General features: G+C 43.1%; 1 protein-coding gene across 1 annotated transcript in view; it reads left to right on the plus strand.

Annotated features, from left to right (window-relative positions):
• The window catches only part of spop (speckle type BTB/POZ protein), a 42973-nt gene that overhangs the window by 19438 nt on the left and 3990 nt on the right, over positions 1 to 19545 (plus strand). Inside the window, exons 2-8 of the mRNA XM_015963194.3 lie at positions 14264 to 14473; positions 14545 to 14666; positions 14859 to 15010; positions 15920 to 16047; positions 16156 to 16333; positions 16412 to 16467; positions 16911 to 17033. Of these exons, the coding sequence (XP_015818680.1) occupies positions 14396 to 14473; positions 14545 to 14666; positions 14859 to 15010; positions 15920 to 16047; positions 16156 to 16333; positions 16412 to 16467; positions 16911 to 17033 (837 nt within the window). The 5' untranslated portion in view covers positions 14264 to 14395. The remainder of the gene's footprint in view (positions 1 to 14263; positions 14474 to 14544; positions 14667 to 14858; positions 15011 to 15919; positions 16048 to 16155; positions 16334 to 16411; positions 16468 to 16910; positions 17034 to 19545) is intronic.

Here is a 19545-nt window from a genome sequence, read left to right on the forward strand (position 1 = left end):
ACTAACCCCTAGATCTCAAAGGTGGGCAGATTAAACACAAAATATCTCACGGCGCTGATCCCCAGCGCCGCGGAGTGTTCCCGAGATGTCTGAATGAACAGACAACACTAGCCTTATCAGAGATCGAACAATCTAAAACCTACAAGGGAGTCTCAATCGAAAAACTGCGGGAAAGGGCGTCAGCCATGAGGTTTTCCGTCCCTTTCTTGTGGCGGATGTCCAAGCTGAATTCCTGGAGGAGGAGGGCCCATCTCATCAAGCGCTGATTGTGGTTGTACATTCGGTGGAGGAAAATCAGCGGATTATGATCTTGAGAAGTAGCAGATGGGGTGATCAAGTCCACCAGCATCTTCCTGGAGAAGCACAGCCCCGGCTCCGGCATCAGAGGCATCGACCTCAAGCTTGAAAGGTCGAGAAAGGTCAGGAGCTGTAAGAACTGGAGCACAACACAGTAGGTCACGCAGAGCAAGGAAACCAGGTTACATTCAGGGGTCCAAGAAAATGGGATGTTGGAGCTTAACAAAAGTAGAACCCAAGTAAAGTAAAGTAAAGCAGAGGGACTACTTGCGGACTCAGCATCACCACGAGCTAGGGCGAAGAAGGGCTTCAGAGTTTCATCCGAATTTTGAGCTTCCACTAGCGCATCACAGGTTATGGGGAAGTTCTCAGGATTAACCTGAGGCAACACACGAACTGCAGAATCGGGGTGTTTACCAGAATCTGAGAAAAGCTTGCTCAGAACGGAATCTTGGAGGGTTATATCTGGATCCCTCTTTGCTTGAGCTCGAGTTAACACACACGCTGGTAAACTGTCGGTACTCTCTTGCACCTCTGGTTCTGTGATGAGCTCAGGAACAGGCACAACCAAACCACCTGCGGCATCATTTCCCAGGATAAGATCCACCCCTTTCGTTGGCAGATCGTCCACTACAGCCACAGCTAAAATACCAGAAACTAAAGGACAAGACAGATTAATCTGATGCACTTCAGCAGTAACTGTTCTCATTTCAATGCCTTGTAAAATCACAGAGTAGCCAGCTCGGCTCATTTCGGAAAAAGGCAAAACGTTCTTTTTAATTAGCGTTTGTGAAGCTCCGGTGTCTCTTAATATCACCACTTTTTCATCTGTTGCAGAACCCGGAAGTGATACATGCCCCTCTGACAAAAATGGTTTGTAGCATGAGTTGGGCTTGGTTACGTTCATCCCAGCACAGGGTTTCAATGAACAAAGAGCCACTTCCGGTCGGGTTTTTCTGGGCGAGTCGCCGTTTCGTCTGTTTTTCTGCTTTAGAGCATAACAGTCTCTGATGACATGGCCACGCTTGTGGCAGTAAAAACACTCAGAACTCTCAGTAGCAGGGCGAAGTTTAGGAGGAGATTTGACTCCTCGTACGGGCTCTGAACGAGTTTCTTTGACTCGATGTGTGAGAGAAAACTGGTCAGCGAGTAAGGCGGCTTCGGAGAAGGAAGTAACCTGTTCATTTAAGTAGTGCACAATTCTTTCGGGGACATGTCTCTTAAATTCCTCTAATAGGATTAGCTCTTTGAGCTCAGCTAGCGAAGTGACATGAGAAGCAACACACCATTTTTCAAACAAAACCGATTTGTTATGAGCGTACTCGACAAAAGACTGATTGTCTCGCGGCGTTTCAGAGCGGAACCGTTGCCTGTAGGCTTCCGGTACGAGTTCGTAAGCGTGCAAAACAGTAGACTTAACCGTATCATAATTAGCACTGTCTGTTAGAGACAAAGCAGACACCACCTGAAGAGCCTTACCTGTCAACTTACAGGTCAAAAGCAAAGGCCAGACATCGCGAGGCCACCGGAGTATCGCAGCCATCCTCTCGAAAGCAAGGAAGTACCCATCCACTTCAGTCTCTCGGAAGGGAGGCAGGAGCGTGAGGCATTTGCTGATGTCGAATGGTGTCGTAGAAGACGTAGGAGTAAGCGGAGTCTCAGATGGCGGTCGGACATCCCCAAGGGGAGGCGAAATGGCGGCGTCTGAGTCCTCGGCTGGTTGAACAGTCCGAACAGTGGCAGGATCACGCTTCCTGCTCTGTAATGTGAGCTCAAGTTCTCTCAGCCTAATATCCGCGTCCAGTCTTTTAAGTTCAATCTCATGTCGAAGCTTTCTTTCCAGAGCGCGTTCCTCGGCCTCAATGTGCAAACGAGCCAGTCGGAGTTTCAGGCGAGCTCCGGTTAACGGAGACGACGAAGGGCTCTGCTGAGGTGAAGCGGACTCCGAGGAGCAGGCTAGTTCAGGCTTCTCCATCCTCTCCTCTTCGTTAGTCACCGGTGGTGACGGAGGGCGTGACACAGGCGGAAGAATCTCTTGTGTAACCAGGAAATCCAAGACGAACTGACGTAGGGCGTCTTTCGTTAGCTGCTTGGGGACGAGCAGACTGAAGTGGGCGGCAACCTGCTGCAGATCGGATTTTCTGCAATTCTCCAGCAGCCAGCGCGATGGAGCCTCCACAAATGCCTGTACGTCAAAGGTAGACATGATTCCTGCTTCGCCTCTAAGAGAAAAAATAAAAGGTTAGTTTCAAGCACAGTACAAATTAAAATTTCGGGTAAAAATGTTATAAATAACAAAAAATCCCGGACGAGCCCCCACTCTTTTACGTCCCTCGGCTTCGCTAGGAGCACGATGTGTTTAGGGAGTAAAGAAGATTTTGTACTGGAAATGAAACAAACACTTTTACAGTTCTCTATAAGATATTTATTAAACAAAAACGCAGCTCTAGGCTGAAAAGGGAACAAAAGGGTCATCCAAAACTGGGTATTAATAAACGAAGGAATTTCCCAATAAAGAAAAACGATATCTAATAATAAACTAAAAGCGCAGCACATAGGCTGGAATAAGGCTAAACAGTAAACACAAAACTGCACCAAAAGGGTGAGCAAAGTCTCTCTATAACGAGGACACACAAACTACTATTAATATTATCAAACACAAAATTACCACTAAGGTTTCAGAACAAACGAAAATACCACTCAGGTAGCGAACGAAGAAATACCACGAACGAACGAAGACTTTAACGTCTGTAAGCGAGGAGAGCTAGAGAGGAGAGCAAACACCTCCGTGCCAACACCCATCTGCACATCTCTCCCAGAATACCTTCAAGAGCTCCCTTTTAACAGGGAAGCTCAATTTACCTAACAGCCTGCAGCCGTGCAGGCAGCAGACCGAGGGCCTCTTGTGGCCAAAAGTAGACGGTGCACGTCACACTAGGCATGGAGGCCTGAGCGATGGGGAGAAAAACGTCGTCATCCTCGTCTTCCTCTGAAATGAGGAGTTCCGAGGTGCCCCCGTCGTCTCCGTAGTCCAACTCCAACACGTCCTCGACGGGGTGGCTCGGACCGGCCGGTTCGAGCTGTGAGCCCCAGCTGAGTTCGGCACACGGTTCCGGCTCCGGGAGGACATGTTCGCTGGCGTCCCCAGGCGGTGGCCCAGGGGCCGGCAGGCAAGGGTCCTTCCCCGACAGGCTAGCTTGGCGCGCTAGCCGCCGGCGAAGGCTCTTCAGGGTGAAGCAAGCACAGCTCTCACATGACCCGGGGACATCCAATGCCAGCTGGGCGTGTTCCAGCCCGAGGCAGCTCGAGCAGACCTTTTGCGGGTCTGTGCTTGAGATTTTGTTCCCACAGGTACAGAGGCGAGCTCCTGCGCCGTCGACTCCTCTGGTGGGAGGAGCGGCTTCCATGTAGGCTAACTGGTGTGTTAGCAGAGAACGAACAGATGCACTGGAGTGTGAAGCTGCTCGTTATGCCCCGAGCCTATGGTGAAGGCCAGGACAGAAGGACAGTAAGTTAACGTTCGGCGACGGAGAGACTATTAGAAGGCTCCGTCTGTGAACAGTTGAGCTAACTTACCTCAGAGATAAGCGACCACCGAAGCGAGAAGAGGTGATTGAATAGTGCGTGCGTGGGGACGCTTGCTACTTATAGTAGCAGGGGGACGCGTACGTCACGGTCACTGGCCAATCAGGATTGGCGTATTGAGATAAGTGCTTCTGAGGAATCCGCGGAGGGGCGTATCCCATAGTGAGACATCGAAACGAATGTTAAGAAAGAGAACAATATCTATAAATAGAAAAAAAGGATTTTAAAATACAAAAAATGAGAAAAATAGAAATTGTGATTCAAATATATGAGGCAAGGTAAAAAAAATATGAATAATGAAAAGGTAATCGGTGGATTGTTGTGAAATTATGAACTGCCTTTAGATGACTCATGATTTGGGGCTTGTAGCGGAGGCAAATTGATGATTTTATCTGTTATGACCATGAAGATGTAATATTCTATATAAATATAAAATATTAACCTGCAAGGCCTTTATTGTAATTAATCAGAAGATTCTAGGATTTAATTCAGAAGATCTAGGTTCTTTGCTTTTTCAGTGATCAACCACACTTCGTGTTACTTCAAGAAAGGGTCAAGTTTATAAAAGTAAGAATTTATTTTACAAACAATTTAAAACATGACTAATTGGTTAACTATTATTTACTGTGAATGGGTGGAGCTAAAGGTGATGTAGGACCCTATGTGTAAATGCGGTGTTGGTCAGAACTTCCGAGTCTCGGAAAGCGGCGTCTCCTGATGAAAAAGAATTTGGTTTGCCCTAAACTATGATGTTATCTTCAGAAGCACATTCAGACGCAATCTCTCTGTGTTCTACCTCACCCTTTTGATGACCCTCATCACGAATCCGGAGGTCAGAGAGGTCGGATGACCTCTGGGCACCCAGGTCCGGTAGATTGACCGCAAGCACGGACTTCTCTAGTCCAAAAGATGCCACCAGGCAGGCACAGCTTGCGTCTCAGGAATAACTCTTAAGGAGTTGAACAATATCAGCTTTGTTCTGCAGGAGCTTCTTGCTGTCTCAGCTTTGTAGGTGCAAAAGGGTTTTGACAACGTGTCAAAATCTTTGATTGTTAAAGAGATATGCTAAAGCTGGCCGGTCTGAAGATTTCTCTTGAACTAGCAATTCACTCAAGTGATTTAGTTTTAAAGAATTTATGTTATGATTTTCCAGTGGTTCCCCTAGGAATTTTTCCAGCTTGGGGGGGGGGAATTATGACAAGTCTCTAAATAAAGTAAAATTTTCCAGTGCAGATTGGAGACAACCCACAGAAGCACTGATTTGATCTCATTTCAGAGAAAAATAGAACAGGTTAGATGCACCTAATAAATAAAATTACTAACAAACTCGGGAATCTTTCTTTGCTTCACTGTTCTGGTGCTGAGAATATCACTAATGCGGATCAAAGGAGATACACAGATGAATGCACCTCTTATTTATTATTTGGAGACTACATTTCCTGCAGGTGTTAGAGGCAGATATTTTTTCTATTGATACATGGAATTTACAGAATCATTTTAAATTTTAATAGGGGAAGACTGCAGGAGGGAGCGGTAAAATACAGGGGGTCCCCAGCAAAAACAAGAAACTATGAGTCTGATGAAACCCGCTGGTTTTCCATCAGGCAGTCATGGGGCAGCTCCAACGACCCAGAGGCTGTGCTGGGTCAATGTTATCGAGATCAGTCCGGCTCGGCCGTGAACGAGCCGAGGCGACGTCGTGCTCTGCTTAAGAAAAGGTGTTATTTTCCCGCTTCAGAAGTAGCGTCCAATGTGTTTTTACGCTTTCTCTGAGACATGTCACGTCGCAAAGTTGTTAGCGCCACGCGCTAACACGTCAATAGTGCAGCGTAGCCTGCTGGAGGTTTTAAGGGTTCAGATGAAAACACCCGACCTCTCAGGCTGCTCACATATCGATCTTAAATTGTCGCTGTTGCGCTCACGCCGTTATACAGTACTAGATGCGGTTAATGTCAGACATGAAAAAATAAATAAATTTTACATAAATAAGTGATGCTTAGCCTGGTGGGGGGAGGAAAACCTGGCCTAATAAGCACTGGAGGAAACCCTGTCAAGATCGTCAACACTCGTTTATCTTAAAGCTATTGAAACATGTAAACCAAAAAGCATTATATCCACTGCTACCTTTCTAATTTTAAACTCCGTAACTTATGCTGTAACTTCACCTTGCCCTGCTTGCTCCTCCTTGCTGCCCGCCGGCTGTGATCACAAGCGACAACATAGTAGTTCCCGCTGCTTCTTCGGGAAACAGGGCAAAAAAAAAAACTTGGGATCTTGTAGGCGTGGCGGTGGGATTTCAGCCGTGGCGGCCCGCCACGGCTACGCCTATGTAAGGGAAACCCTGTTTTCACAGCCAATCAGAGGCTGACAGGAAAGAAGATGTTACCAAGACAACTCAGAAACACACCCTCTTTGATATGGAGGCTCTGATCTGGGTAAAAGGTTAGCTATGTGTAATGGATTTAACTTAGCCATACTTGTTATTGTGTGGAGCAGGTGTGAGACCTTGTAGTCAAAACATGGTGAACACATTGTAGGTTCTATTAGACACACATAATGTAAATCCATTCAGTGTGCACAGATTACTGAAGCATTTCATTATACTATAATTATCATAAGTAGTAATAAACAAGTGTTTATTTAATGATTATCTAGATTATAAGTCATAGTAGGAGTTTATAATCATTCTTGAATTTAGCAACTGATTCGAGCTGGATCTTCTTTCTTCTGGAGGCAGACAGATGAGACCTTAGGAAAGAAAGTTATTGTTTATGATTCAGACTTGCAGAGTCTAAATCCCAGCTGGTGTGAAGGCTCATTTAAAGGGAACACATGCAATATTGTGTCTCCTTTCTGACCAGATGTTGAATAGATGGTAGAAGGTCAAACAGTGCCTAAACTGACCATTGCTGGACGCTACAGGGCTATATAAATAAACTGAATTGGATCCCAGGAAAAACAGATTTAGTAGAAAGTGCAGAATAAAGAGACCTGCACCAGCCTGAACAGGTGAGTTTTCATCAGTTTTTTAAAGGAGACCACTGAGTCCACTGATCTCAGGCTCAGGGGGAGAGTTGCAGAGTCTAGGGGCCACAGCAGCAAATGATCTGTCACCTTTGGTCTTTAGCCTGGTGCGCTGCACAACCAGTAGGCTTTGATCACTGGACCTCAGGGACCTGCTGGGGGTTTAGGGACTGAGAAGATCACCAATGTATGATGGTGCTTGTCCATGTAAGGCCCTAAAGACCAGGCGCCTCACTTATAATCAATCAATCAAAGCTTTATTTATAAAGCGCCTTCCGCAACCCTGTCAGGAAGCCCAAGGCGCTGAACACTGTACAGTACAAAGTCAAATAAAGTGAATAAATCAGAAAATAAAAGCAATTCAAATTACAGATTACAAATTACAAAAAAGGTGAAACATTCTAGTAGAATACAAATGTGTAAAACAAGGGAAAAATTGAACCAATGAAGACTCTGAGATAAAATCAACATAAATGACGGCCTAACTCAAATACATTCAGGGAACGCCAAGCGGAGGAGGTGTGTTTTTAGGCGGCTGTTGAAGACTGGCAGAGATGGGGACAACCTAACTGAGGGTGGCAACTGGTTCCAAAGTGACGGTGCTAGTACTGAGAAAGCCTGGTCCCCGTGAGTACGACACCTAGAATGAGGAACAACGAGTAGGCCTTGGTCAGAGGAGCGCAGAGCGTGTGATGGGGAATGTCTGTCCAGGAGCGTGGCCAGATAGGGGGGAGCACCACCCTGGAAGAAATTAAAAACAAAGACGAGGAGTCTGAATAGTGAACGATAGCGAACCGGAAGCCAGTGCAAGGAGGCCAGAACCGGACTGATGTGGTCCCGTTTCCTGGTCCCAGTCAGGAACCTGGCTGCTTGCTTACACACAAAACGGGATCTGAAAACTGCGTAAGCAACTTTCCACTCAAATGTTGGGATTTATAAAAGAAAACATAGCAGAAAAATGTGCACAACTTTAAGTCGACTAAGGATCTGGCTTATGCACATTTTGGACATGGAGAGCACCTGCAGTGCTGCTGCTGAGAAGGATAAAATTATGAATTCCAGCAGCATTATCACTTGTACCACTTCGTGCACACACAGAACTGACCATTTTAGTAAGGATTCTACACAATGTTTTATAAATGAGACCCCAGAATCAGGATATTGAAATGAACACTGAAGTTAACTGGCAACCAGTGAAGCTGGAGGAGAAGTGGGGTGATGTGGGTGTGTTTGGAGGACTTGGTCAGAAGCCAAGCACAGGCATTCTGAACAACCTGCAGACGATTCAGGGAGGTTCTGCTCAGACAAGTGAAAAGAGAGTTACAGTAGTCTAAGTGTAAGGAGATGAAGGTGTGGATAACAGTCTCAAGTTCAGAGGCAGACAGAATGGGCCTCAGCTTAGCAATGTTCCTAAGATGGAAGAAGGAAGAGCGAACAAGAGAACTGACATGAGAATCCAGTGTGAGAGCAGGGTCAAAGGTCACACCAAGATTCCTGACAGAGGGTTTTTTGTGAGAAGCAAGCTGACCAAGAGAGTCTCTGACTTTAGGAACCAGCTTGTCTGGTGCACAGATGAGGATCTCAGTCTTCATTCAGCTGTAGAAAGTTCCCAGCCATCCAGGTTTTAATAGAGTCTAAGCAGGTGTGTAGCATCTGCAGCTAAGACATCTCATGGGGCTTAAATGAGACGTACAGTTGGATGTCATCTGCAGAAAGATGGTAGGAAAGCATTCAGGATGTGCTGAAGAGGAAGCAGATAGAGAAGGAAGAGTAGCTGCCCCAGCACAAAACCTTGTGGGAAACCATGGGTGAGGGAGGTGGTGGAGGATTGAAATTTGGAGATGGCCACAGAGATGAAACGTTCAGACAGATAAGAGGAGAACCACTCCAGAACAGTTCCTGATAGGCCTACCAGTTGTTCAGCCTATCCAGTAGCAGGTGATGGTCAACAGCGTCAAGGTTGCAGTCAGGTCCAGCAGGACCAGAACAGAACAGCCCCCTTCATCAGTTTGAGTCAGAAGGTCATTAGAGACCCTAAGAAGAGCTGTTTTAGTAGAATGAGCTCTATGAAAACCTGACTGGAAACTATCGTAGATGTTATGTTGATCAAGAGCAGCTGTGAGTTGTTTAGCCACATCTTCGTGTATTTTTAAATCCACGAGTCATATTGTTTTCACCTACTGAGCCAGGTGTCTCAACCTGCACTCAATGTAATAGTGAATAAATAAATAAACAAGGACACTGATTAATGAAGACTTACTCAACTTTGCAGAACACAGAGCTTGTGTTATTTGTGGAGATAAAACTTCAATGTTGCAGAGCAAACTGAGTCAGTGGAGTCGTGCACCACTGTTATGTTTCCCCAGAGAGGGACTTAAAAGGCATTAATTCCTGCAAATGTATTGATTAAATGGGTGAACCACACCTTTAAAATTACAGTCTTTCACTCGTCCTGGAAACTGTAGTAATGTGTATTCACAATGAATTTGTGTTTTAAATGGTTGGTCAGAACAAAACAGACATTAAAGGAAGAGTAGTCTGTACATTCCTTTTTTTGGGCTCTTCAGACATAATAGGAAGTGCTTTTACTTTAATATAAAAACATTCTCAGCCCTGCTCATGGTCATTCAGATGCAGTCTGGTGGTGGATATAGATTTTTCACACATATAGCAATCAAGAAAGGTACCAAACTTCAAAATCCTAATTTATAGAAACTGGCCAGATATTGTGGCTTTAGAAAAATGGCACATATGAAACAGGACAACGATGGCTAACCTTTTCTGACCTGATTTGTCAAAGTAAACAAACCTCAAGAGTTGTTTTCTACACTAGTTGTGTGAGATCATAAAGCAAAACTTAACCCTGACAAGCTGGAAACAAATGTTAATATTCCAAGAAACAAATAAAAACAGAACATTTGTAGGTAACAGATTTTCTTTGGGTAGTTAAATTGGATGATTACGGTGGTTTTTGTGTCATGCTTTTCTCAGCTAAAATTCTGCATCAGGCTTTGTAAGAGGAACGTTTGATGTAGGGCTTAAAAGTTTCGATGCAGAGTGCATCTTCCACTCTTTCAAATGTCTACGGATCTGGATTTAATTTCTCTTTCATACCTCTGCTTGATTTTCTTTTGTCTCTATCTAACCTCCTTTGTGATCCATTTATCTTGGTGAATGGTTCCACAGATGGTGCTCCATCTTTCAGTCTTCATTTCATTTTTCCATTTGGCTTCTCTATCACTTTACCTTTAATTTTCTTTCCCTGTACTTTCTTCTCTTATCATCTTCGCTCTCCATCTTGGCAACAGAAGCTGGTGAAGAATCAAGAAAAAAAGTTGGGTGGTTCTTTATTCTAGTGATTTTTATTAATGATTGTGCTTCTGGTGGTGTTTTGTTATATATGATTTAGACCGTTAGATAATCTTTGTGTTAATCATGTGACTTAATTTAGATGTTCATCTGAAATTGCTATAAAGGACCTCATCAGTACACACAGTGGGAAATATCACCAAAGTCCTCCGAGAGTCACGGATTTCATCACTCAGTCAAGAGTTTTTTCTTCATCCCCAGTTTTAATCTTTTATTTACTACAGCGTGTCTGCTGACTGAGTTCAATACAGTTTTTAATATTTTCCTATAGCAGTGGCTTTCATTTAGTTTTTTTTTAATATACATTCTTACTAATTTAAAAAATTACATTTGTTTTTGCCTTAATTAAATTTTATTCAATACTGTTTATTTAAGTGGTGCCTGTTCACAACAACAGTCACCTAAAAGCAAATAGCAACAAGTCCAATTTATATCAGAACAGGTCCAGTTGCATGTGGTCGATTCATTCCAGTTGGGAAATAATCGGACTCATTAACACATGAAAAGCTAATTGGGGAAAAGCTTGCCTTATATATGGAACCTGGCATAATTAAACTATTTCAACATAATTCCCCAACTTGAACAAGCACAGTGAGATGGGTGATAGTGGAAAAGAAAACGAACACAAGAAGAAACAACCAGCAGAACCAGAACCAGGCTCATCATGTGTGGCTCGATGCTTAGTATACCAGGGTCTGAGATGACTAGAGGCTTGTCATCATTATTTCTATGCACAGATAAAAATAGAAAACAAAGTTACAGTTGGAGGCAAAAGTTTGGGTAGCCCTGTTAATTTTCTTGTATAAATCGTTGGTTGTTAGTATTAAAAAATTCAGTTGAATATATCATATAGGAGACACACACAGTGATGTTTGAGAAGTGAAACAAAGTTTATAGGATTTACAGAAAGCGTGCATTAATTGTTTAAACTAAATTAGGTAGGTGCATACATTTGGGCACTGCTGTTATTTTATTGATTCCAAAACCTTTAGAACTAATTATTGGAACTTTAAATTGGTTTGGTAAGCTCAGGATCTTTCATGGAGGTACAGTCAAAGAGTCGGAGTACCCGGTCCGGAGGGTTACCAGGGTCCCACCATGGAGCCAGGCATGGGGTTGGGGCCCATGAGCGAGCGCCTGGTGGCCGGGCTTTCGCCCATGGGGCCCGGCCGGGCCCAGCCCGAACCGGATACATGGGCTCATCCAACTGTGGACCCACCACCCGCAGGAGGAACATGAAGGGTCTGATGCAATGTGAATCGGGTGGCAGACCAAGGCGGGAGCCTTGGCGGTCCGATACCCAGACAAGAAAACTAGTTTTTGGGACATGGAACGTCACCTCGCTGGCGGGGAAGGTGCAGGAGCTTGTGGCAGAGGTTGAGCGGTACCGGCTAGATATAGATATATTAATAAAGGAAAATCATGAAGATTAACAAGGCTGCCCAAACTTTCGCATCCTACTGTAATTACAGACACAAAGAGTGAAAAGAGTAAAGACTAGAGTGAGGGGATATGGTCCTCTAGCAATCCATGTCTATAGAAGCATGACTAAAGGGATGAGCCAGGATAACCTTTACACGAGTCATCAAAAAGGTCTAGTTTTAGTCTCTTTTAAACTTGACCTTGTTTATAAAAGTAATTAAATTCTGAAAGGATCCTTAACAGTCAGAAACCTTTACAGTTTTAGCCGGATTCTAAAAATGATTCATTCATTCAAAGTAACTTACCATTTTAATCTAACCTACATGTTTAAGTATTTTATGAGTGTTTTTTTTTATATATAACAAGTGAAGTTTTTGTTAATGTAAAGAATGATCATCATTGAACTTGACGGACACGGAGTTTATCAAAGAGATGTTTATATATATATATATATATATATATATATATATATATATATATATATATATATATACAGGTGCTGGCCAGTAAATTAGAATATCATCAAAAGGTTGAAAATATTTCAGTAATTCCATTCAAAACGTGAAACTTGTACATTATATTCATGCAATGCACACAGACCAATGTATTTCCGATGTTTATTACGTTTAATTTTGATATTTATAGGTGACAACCAATGAAAACATCAAATCTGGTATCTCAGAAAATTAGAATATTCTAAAGGCCAATGAAAAAATGTTTGTTTCTCTAATGTTGGCCAACTGAAAAGAATGAACATGAAAAGAATGTGCATGTATAGCACTCAATACTTAGTCGGGGCTCCTTTTGCCTCAATAACTGCAGTAATGCGGCGTGGCATGGACTCGATCAGTCTGTGGCACTGCTCAGGTGTTATGAGAGCCCAGGTTGCTCTGATAGTCGTCTTCAGCTCCTCTGCATTGTTGGGTCTAGCGTATTGCATCCTCCGCTTCACAATACCCCATAGATTTTCTATGGGGTTAAGGTCAGGCGAGTTTGCTGGCCAATCAAGGACAGGGATACCATGGTCCTTGAACCAGGTGCTGGTGGTTTTGGCACTGTGTGCAGGTGCCAAGTCCTGTTGAAAGGTGAAGTCTGCATCCCCATAAAGTTGGTCAGCAGCAGGAAGCATGAAGTGCTCTAAAACTTCCTGGTAGACGGCTGCATTAACCCTGGACCTCAGGAAACAGAGTGGGCCAACACCGGCAGATGACATGGCACCCCACACCATCACTGACGGTGGAAACTTTACACTGGACCTCATGCAACGTGGATTCTGTGCTTCTCCGCTCTTCCTCCAGACTCTGGGTCCTTGATTCCCAAAGGAAATGCAGAACTTGCTTTCATCAGAAAACATAACTTTGGACCACTCAGCATCAGTCCAGTCCTTTTTGTCCTTGGCCCAGGCGAGACGCTTCTTGCGCTGTTTCTTGTTCAGGAGTGGCTTGACACACGGAATGCGACACCTGAATCCCATGTCTTTCATGAGTCTCCTCGTGGTGGTTCTTGAAGCGCTGACTCCAGCTGCAGTCCACTCTTTGTGGATCTCCCCCACATTTTTGAATGGGTTTGTCGTCACAATTCTCTGCAGGGTGCGGTTATCCCTAGAGCTTGTACACTTTTTTCTACCACATTTTTTCCATCCCTTCGCCTGTCTGTTAATGTGCTTGGACACAGAGCTCTGCGAACAGCCAGCTTCTTTAGCAATCACCTTTTGTGTCTTGCCCTCCTTGTGCAAGGTGTCAATGATTGTCTTTTGGACAGCTGTTAAGTCAGAAGTCTTCCCCATGATTGTGGTGCCTTCAAAACAAGACTGAGGGACCTTTTAAAGGCCTTTGCAGGTGTTTTGAGTAAATCAGCTGATTAGAGTGGCAGCAGGTGTCTTCTATATTCAGCCTTTTCAGAATATTCTAATTTTTTGAGATACCAAATTTGGAGTTTTCATTAGTTGTCACTTATGAATATCAAATTTAAATGTAATGAACATTGGAAATACATTGGTCTGTGTGCATTGCATGAATATAATGTACAAGTTTCACGTTTTGAATGGAATTACTGAAATATTTTCAACCTTTTGATGATATTCTAATTTACTGGCCAGCACCTGTATATATATATATATATATATATATATATATATGTATATATATATATGTATGTATGTATATCCCTCCACCAGTCTTATAGAGTGATATGAGGATAATTAGAGAACCAAGTTTTGGACACTTTCACTTCTAACAACAGCCCTCAAGGGCACCTTGTTTATTTATTGTTCCTTTTTAAACTTAATTGCAATCCATTATTGATCCTAAAAACAGACACAGGCCCATCGATCATATGCTGTCCACCTGTGACTGGGGGGCAGTTTGTCTCATCAATTAAATTATATTGGGCCTCATGTGGATGAATGAAACTGTCAACACCAGTGTTTGGCCTCACAATAGGTTAAACTTTATTTATTAAAAGGTTTTGATGAGTGACTGCCTACCTGACTCTTTGAAGAATGGGCCTGAATGTGGTTTGTGATCAAAGTTTCAGATTTTTCTTGACTTTCATTTGTTATCTATAGGGGGCAGGCTGCTTTCGTCTGACGTTTACTGATGCCGATGGGCGTGAGAACCCAGCACTGACGAGTGGAAGCAGCACATTCCTTCTCTCTTCTTCACCCTCTCGCCCCACGACACCTCCTGTCACGCTGGCAATGTCAAGAGTCCCGAGTCCCCCTCCCCCGGCGGAAATGTCCAGCGGGCCGGTGGCTGAAAGCTGGTGCTACACACAGGTATCACAACCACACAGCTGTCAGATGTGACCCTGATTTTACATAAATCTCATATGTGTTTTCTTTACCAGATCAAAGTGGTGAAGTTTTCTTACATGTGGACCATCAACAACTTCAGCTTCTGTCGTGAGGAGATGGGCGAGGTCATCAAAAGTTCCACCTTCTCTTCAGGGGCCAATGACAAACTCAAATGGTGAGGTGCTGGAATAAAACTCCACCCACCTCAGTTTTCTCTGTCTGATAATTAAACGATATCATGGTTTTATACAAAAAGTATAAAATCAATCCGAATAAAAGAAAATACCATCATTTTCCAGTCAAGAACGACTATGATTTTTTTCACCTGCTCTTTAGAGCATTTAACTACATTTTCCGTTGACATCAGGTGTTTGCGAGTGAATCCCAAAGGGCTGGATGAAGAGAGCAAAGATTATCTGTCCCTGTACTTGCTGCTGGTCAGCTGTCCCAAGGCAGAGGTCCGTGCAAAGTTCAAGTTCTCCATTCTCAACGCCAAGGGAGAGGAGACCAAAGCCATGGGTGAGCAAACCCTTACTTTCTTCTGCAAAACATGAATGGTTGTGTGCAGTGATGTGTCCTTTGTTTTGACGCTTTGAAGCGTGTGTCAGGTAATCCAGGGAGATTTTTTGTGAAGCATGTATTGAGGCTTGTTTTTAGTTGAGATGTCTGAGGCCTCGCTGGCAGTCCGTACCACGTAAATGATTCAGGAACTGGGCTGCTGATTCGCACAGTATTTGAAATAGAAGATGCTGCAAAACACTGCTGATTTCCCCCATCACATTTTGTTGTGGAATTGTATTGTGTAGTGGTGTAAAGAGTCAACATGATTTTGTTAATGAATTCCTGTTAAAATGAGACTGCAACTGTAAGTTCTGTTTTATTTTTATTCTCTTATTATGAAAATCCACAGCAGAAGTTTGTGTTTAGTGCCGTGTGCTTTGCCATAATCGGTCAGTAGCGCTGGACTTGTAGCTGTGTCTGGTCGAGGTTTGCTGGAAACGTGCAGTCGTGCATGTTCCACGTTGTTCCAGAATAAATTACACCTGAAATCTGCTCGTCTTGAGTCCAGAGGTCGTTATTTCTGTAGCAGCAGAGATGAGAACAGGAAAAGTTACTGTTACGTACCACACGTAGTTTTTAATGGACAGATTAAGACAATGTTTACATATAGCCATCACTAATAATTTATTTATTCAGTTTGTAAGGTTCACACGTCATTATAATGATTGTGCCTGTTTTATGTAAATCGTCCACTTGGTGGCGCAGTAGAGCAAATCAATCATCACAGTGCCTAGAATCATGAGTCTACCAGTTGGATGGAAAGCTTCAGTTCATCATGAGGCTCCATCTCACCGTCACTAGTTGTGAGTGTTTTGATGTGATGACGGTGTGTTTGTGTGTGTGTGTGTGTGTGTTGTCTCTCTGCAGAAAGCCAGAGGGCGTATCGCTTCGTCCAGGGTAAAGACTGGGGCTTTAAAAAGTTCATCCGGAGAGACTTCCTCCTGGATGAAGCTAACGGCCTTCTACCTGATGACAAGCTCACGCTCTTCTGTGAGGTACTTATTTACAGTACCCCCCCCCCCCCCCCCACACACACACACACACACACACCACCACCCATCCAGAGGAGTTGTTTTGGATTTCAGTGGCTTTCCCTCTGTTAGGTGAGTGTGGTGCAGGACTCGGTCAACATATCTGGTCAGAACACTATGAACATGGTGAAGGTGCCTGACTGTCGGCTAGCGGACGAGCTGGGGGGGCTGTGGGAGAACTCACGCTTCACAGACTGCTCCTTGTGTGTGGCCGGTCAGGAGTTCCAGGCCCACAAAGCCATCCTAGCAGGTACAGGCACGGCTCGGACCTGGTCCTTTCTCCATCACAACCAATCGCCCATTAAATACTCTTCCTCTTCCTCCGCAGCTCGCTCGCCTGTGTTCAGCGCCATGTTTGAACATGAAATGGAGGAGAGCAAAAAGGTACGTTTTATTCATTCTCAGACACAACGCTTGTGTCTTCACTGCTGCTATTAGGGGTTAAAGTGAGTGAAGAATCGTACGCTGTCAGATGGCTGCACCGCCGCGTTGTTTTGTTGGAACAGAATGATAGTGCAACTGAAATGCAATTGTCCTGCTGCACTTGGAGGTCAAGATTCATTCCTCACTGTCAGAGTGGCAGAAACAGAATTACGTTTTTTCCCTTTATTGTTCCACATGTGACTGTAAGAAATGAGATTACAGGAGTAGCCTCCCAGGTGTGTTTTCTTCTTACGTTTTAACGTTTTAGTCCAAATTCTCATTTTATTTTGTTGCCAAATTAAAATAAAGGTTTTAGTAGTTAAAAAAAAACATTGGTAGGATTTTTAATCATTTGAATCTCTGTGTTTGTAAAATCCATTCATCCAACGTTTTGTGTCCATCAGAACCGTGTGGAGATCAACGATGTGGAGCCGGAAGTCTTCAAGGAGATGATGTGTTTTATTTACACAGACAAAGCTCCTAACCTGGACAAGATGGCAGACGACCTGCTTGCTGCAGCTGATAAGGTATTTTATGATCACGGTGAGACCAGTGAATGGGTGGGTGCAACCACTTTTTTGAACATTTGTAGTGTTTTTGTTATTTTTTAACTGAATAACTCTGGTTATCTGAGGAGAAACAGTTCATGATCAGTTTTGTGAGGCAGATTTGACACGCCATGCAGGTTTTATCAGAAACATTTGTATTTAAAGTAGGGCCGGGACTTTAACGCGTTAAATATGATTAATTAATTAGAAAAAAATGACGCGTTAAAAAAAATTCACGCATTTAATCGCAGCTTGCATTTCGAGCACGGCGGAACTTTTGTCATTGCACGACTTCCTCATAAACTGAAAATCACTGACGCACACAACAATGCACAGTGCTAATGGCTACTAAAACGGAATAAAAACAGAAAGAAGTTGCCTTGCTTGGACTGATGCAGGATTTAGGAAACACGTCCGCCTCTTTTCTTAACTTGAAAAAAAAAACTTCCAGACAACAACGGAGTCCGTGTCGCGGATATTTTTCAGAGATCGATACTGCTGCAGCTGCCCGGTGTCAATGGGAAACTTTATAAAAGTTGCGGTCAGCTATATTTTTAACATTTACGTAACATCTGTGCAGCGCTGAAAGCACCAGACAGAATAATTCTTTCCCCTAACAGTAGTTTATGAAAGTAGTCAGACAAACTAGAGGCACCTGGCTGCCGCTGGGAGAACGCTCCGTGTTCTCACTACTCTGTAAACAATCACAAACAACGTGTCTTAAAGTTGAAAACAGAAGTTTAAGTTAAAACAGAAGCACTCTAAAACTTTTCTGATGATTTTCTAAACAATTCTGCCAGTGAATTATATGTTTCTGAGACGAGTCACTGTCTAAACATCAGATGCATTACTATCATTAAGCAGCGAGGTGTGTTGAAGCTGTCATCAGCTAAGGGGCGGATGCTTAAGTACATCAGGGGCAGCGAGGAAGTTGTGATCAGGCTGGAGATCACACCAGATTCGCTGCTGCAGGCATGAATCTGCGGGTCTGCAGAATCCCCTTCTTAACGTGACATCAGGACTTGCCATGTAAGGAAGGCCCGCTCACCTGTTCGTCAGATCATTATTTCCTCGCCATGATCTTTTATCATCCCATCATCCTCCAGTCATCCAACTGGAACCAGTTAGCGTTCCTGATCATTCTCAGAATATGTCACGCCTGCTCTGGTTTTAAAAGTTAGTACATTTAAGTCCTAGATCATATTTGTGCCTGTTCTACTATCATTTTGAAGGATTATTATTTATGTGTTTTTACTACATTATGAGTAGAAATGCTAATAAAAACTCCCAATTATACAAACAAGTGAAACTGGAAAACTTAGAATCTGGTGCAAAGTCAAATTTATTTCAGTCATTCAACTAGACAGAGACTATTTAAAGGCTCAGGAACACTTTGCAGGTGTTTTCTATTTGTAATTATAAATTTTAGTTGATTTGGGTTTTGTTTCATATCACACAGTGACACTTGAATAATTAAAATGCATTTTTTTATTAAAAGCTTTAGTTCACAGTAATAACCATGTCTAATGTTTGATTCTCTGTCTCATAATTTTATTTAAAAGTTTTGCTTTGAGAGCACATTTTCCTGAATGATTAAAATGTGATTAATTTAGATTAATTAATTACAAAGCCTCTAATTAATTAGATTGCAATTTTTAATCAAGTCCCAGCCCTAATTTAAACGTATTAATCCAAAGGTGTTTGAACTTCTTTGGTTTCTTGAAGACTTCTCAACCTGGGAGCTTTGCCATTTCTGACTGGAATATGGGAGGGTCAAGGAGGACCATTCATTCCTTCATTCAGACCCCTTTGGATTAGCATGACCTGGATGACAGAACCTTCAACAGCATATTGATGCTAGTTTTGCCGCTCTTCTTTAGTCCAGCTGCAGACATCCAGACACACTTTTTTAATCTTGATCGTCCAAAATAATCACTTAAATTATCTTCACCTACCAGCCGTTGCTGCTCACTTCTTCAGCTTTAGACCCAGATTTTCTGTTGAATCTCTTTGCTGCTTAGCTAGCAGAATAAACTGTTGACAGAGCCATTGTGTCCTGAGTGGAATTTATTCCCATTTCTCAGCCGCTCAGGGAGTTATCAGCTCCACACTCTGTGCTTTAGTTTTTCTACTTTCAAAGACTTTCCTACAAGAGCAGAGCCACAGTATTCTCCGATGACTAGTACAGTATGACCATTGCCGTTTCCCCCGCTAACTACACTGCAGCCAAAGCAGGTGGGGCAGCTGATGCATGTATGCTGCATAGTTCTGGAACCCAAGTTTTTTCTTTTTTATTCGTGGTTTTTAGTGGTCGAAAGTTACAATTCTAGACTACTGCCTATGTGTATATATGTGTACCTTTGTCATTATTTTTCTTTAAATTAATCTCTTAACTGTTCGTGCTGCTGTTACAAGTGAGTTTCCCCACTGTGGGAGCAATACATTCTATTCTATTCCATTCCATTCTATTCTATTCTAATAATAGCACCTC

Source organism: Nothobranchius furzeri, chromosome 16 (genome assembly GCF_043380555.1).
Source record: "Nothobranchius furzeri strain GRZ-AD chromosome 16, NfurGRZ-RIMD1, whole genome shotgun sequence".
NCBI classification, from domain to species: domain Eukaryota; kingdom Metazoa; phylum Chordata; class Actinopteri; order Cyprinodontiformes; family Nothobranchiidae; genus Nothobranchius; species Nothobranchius furzeri.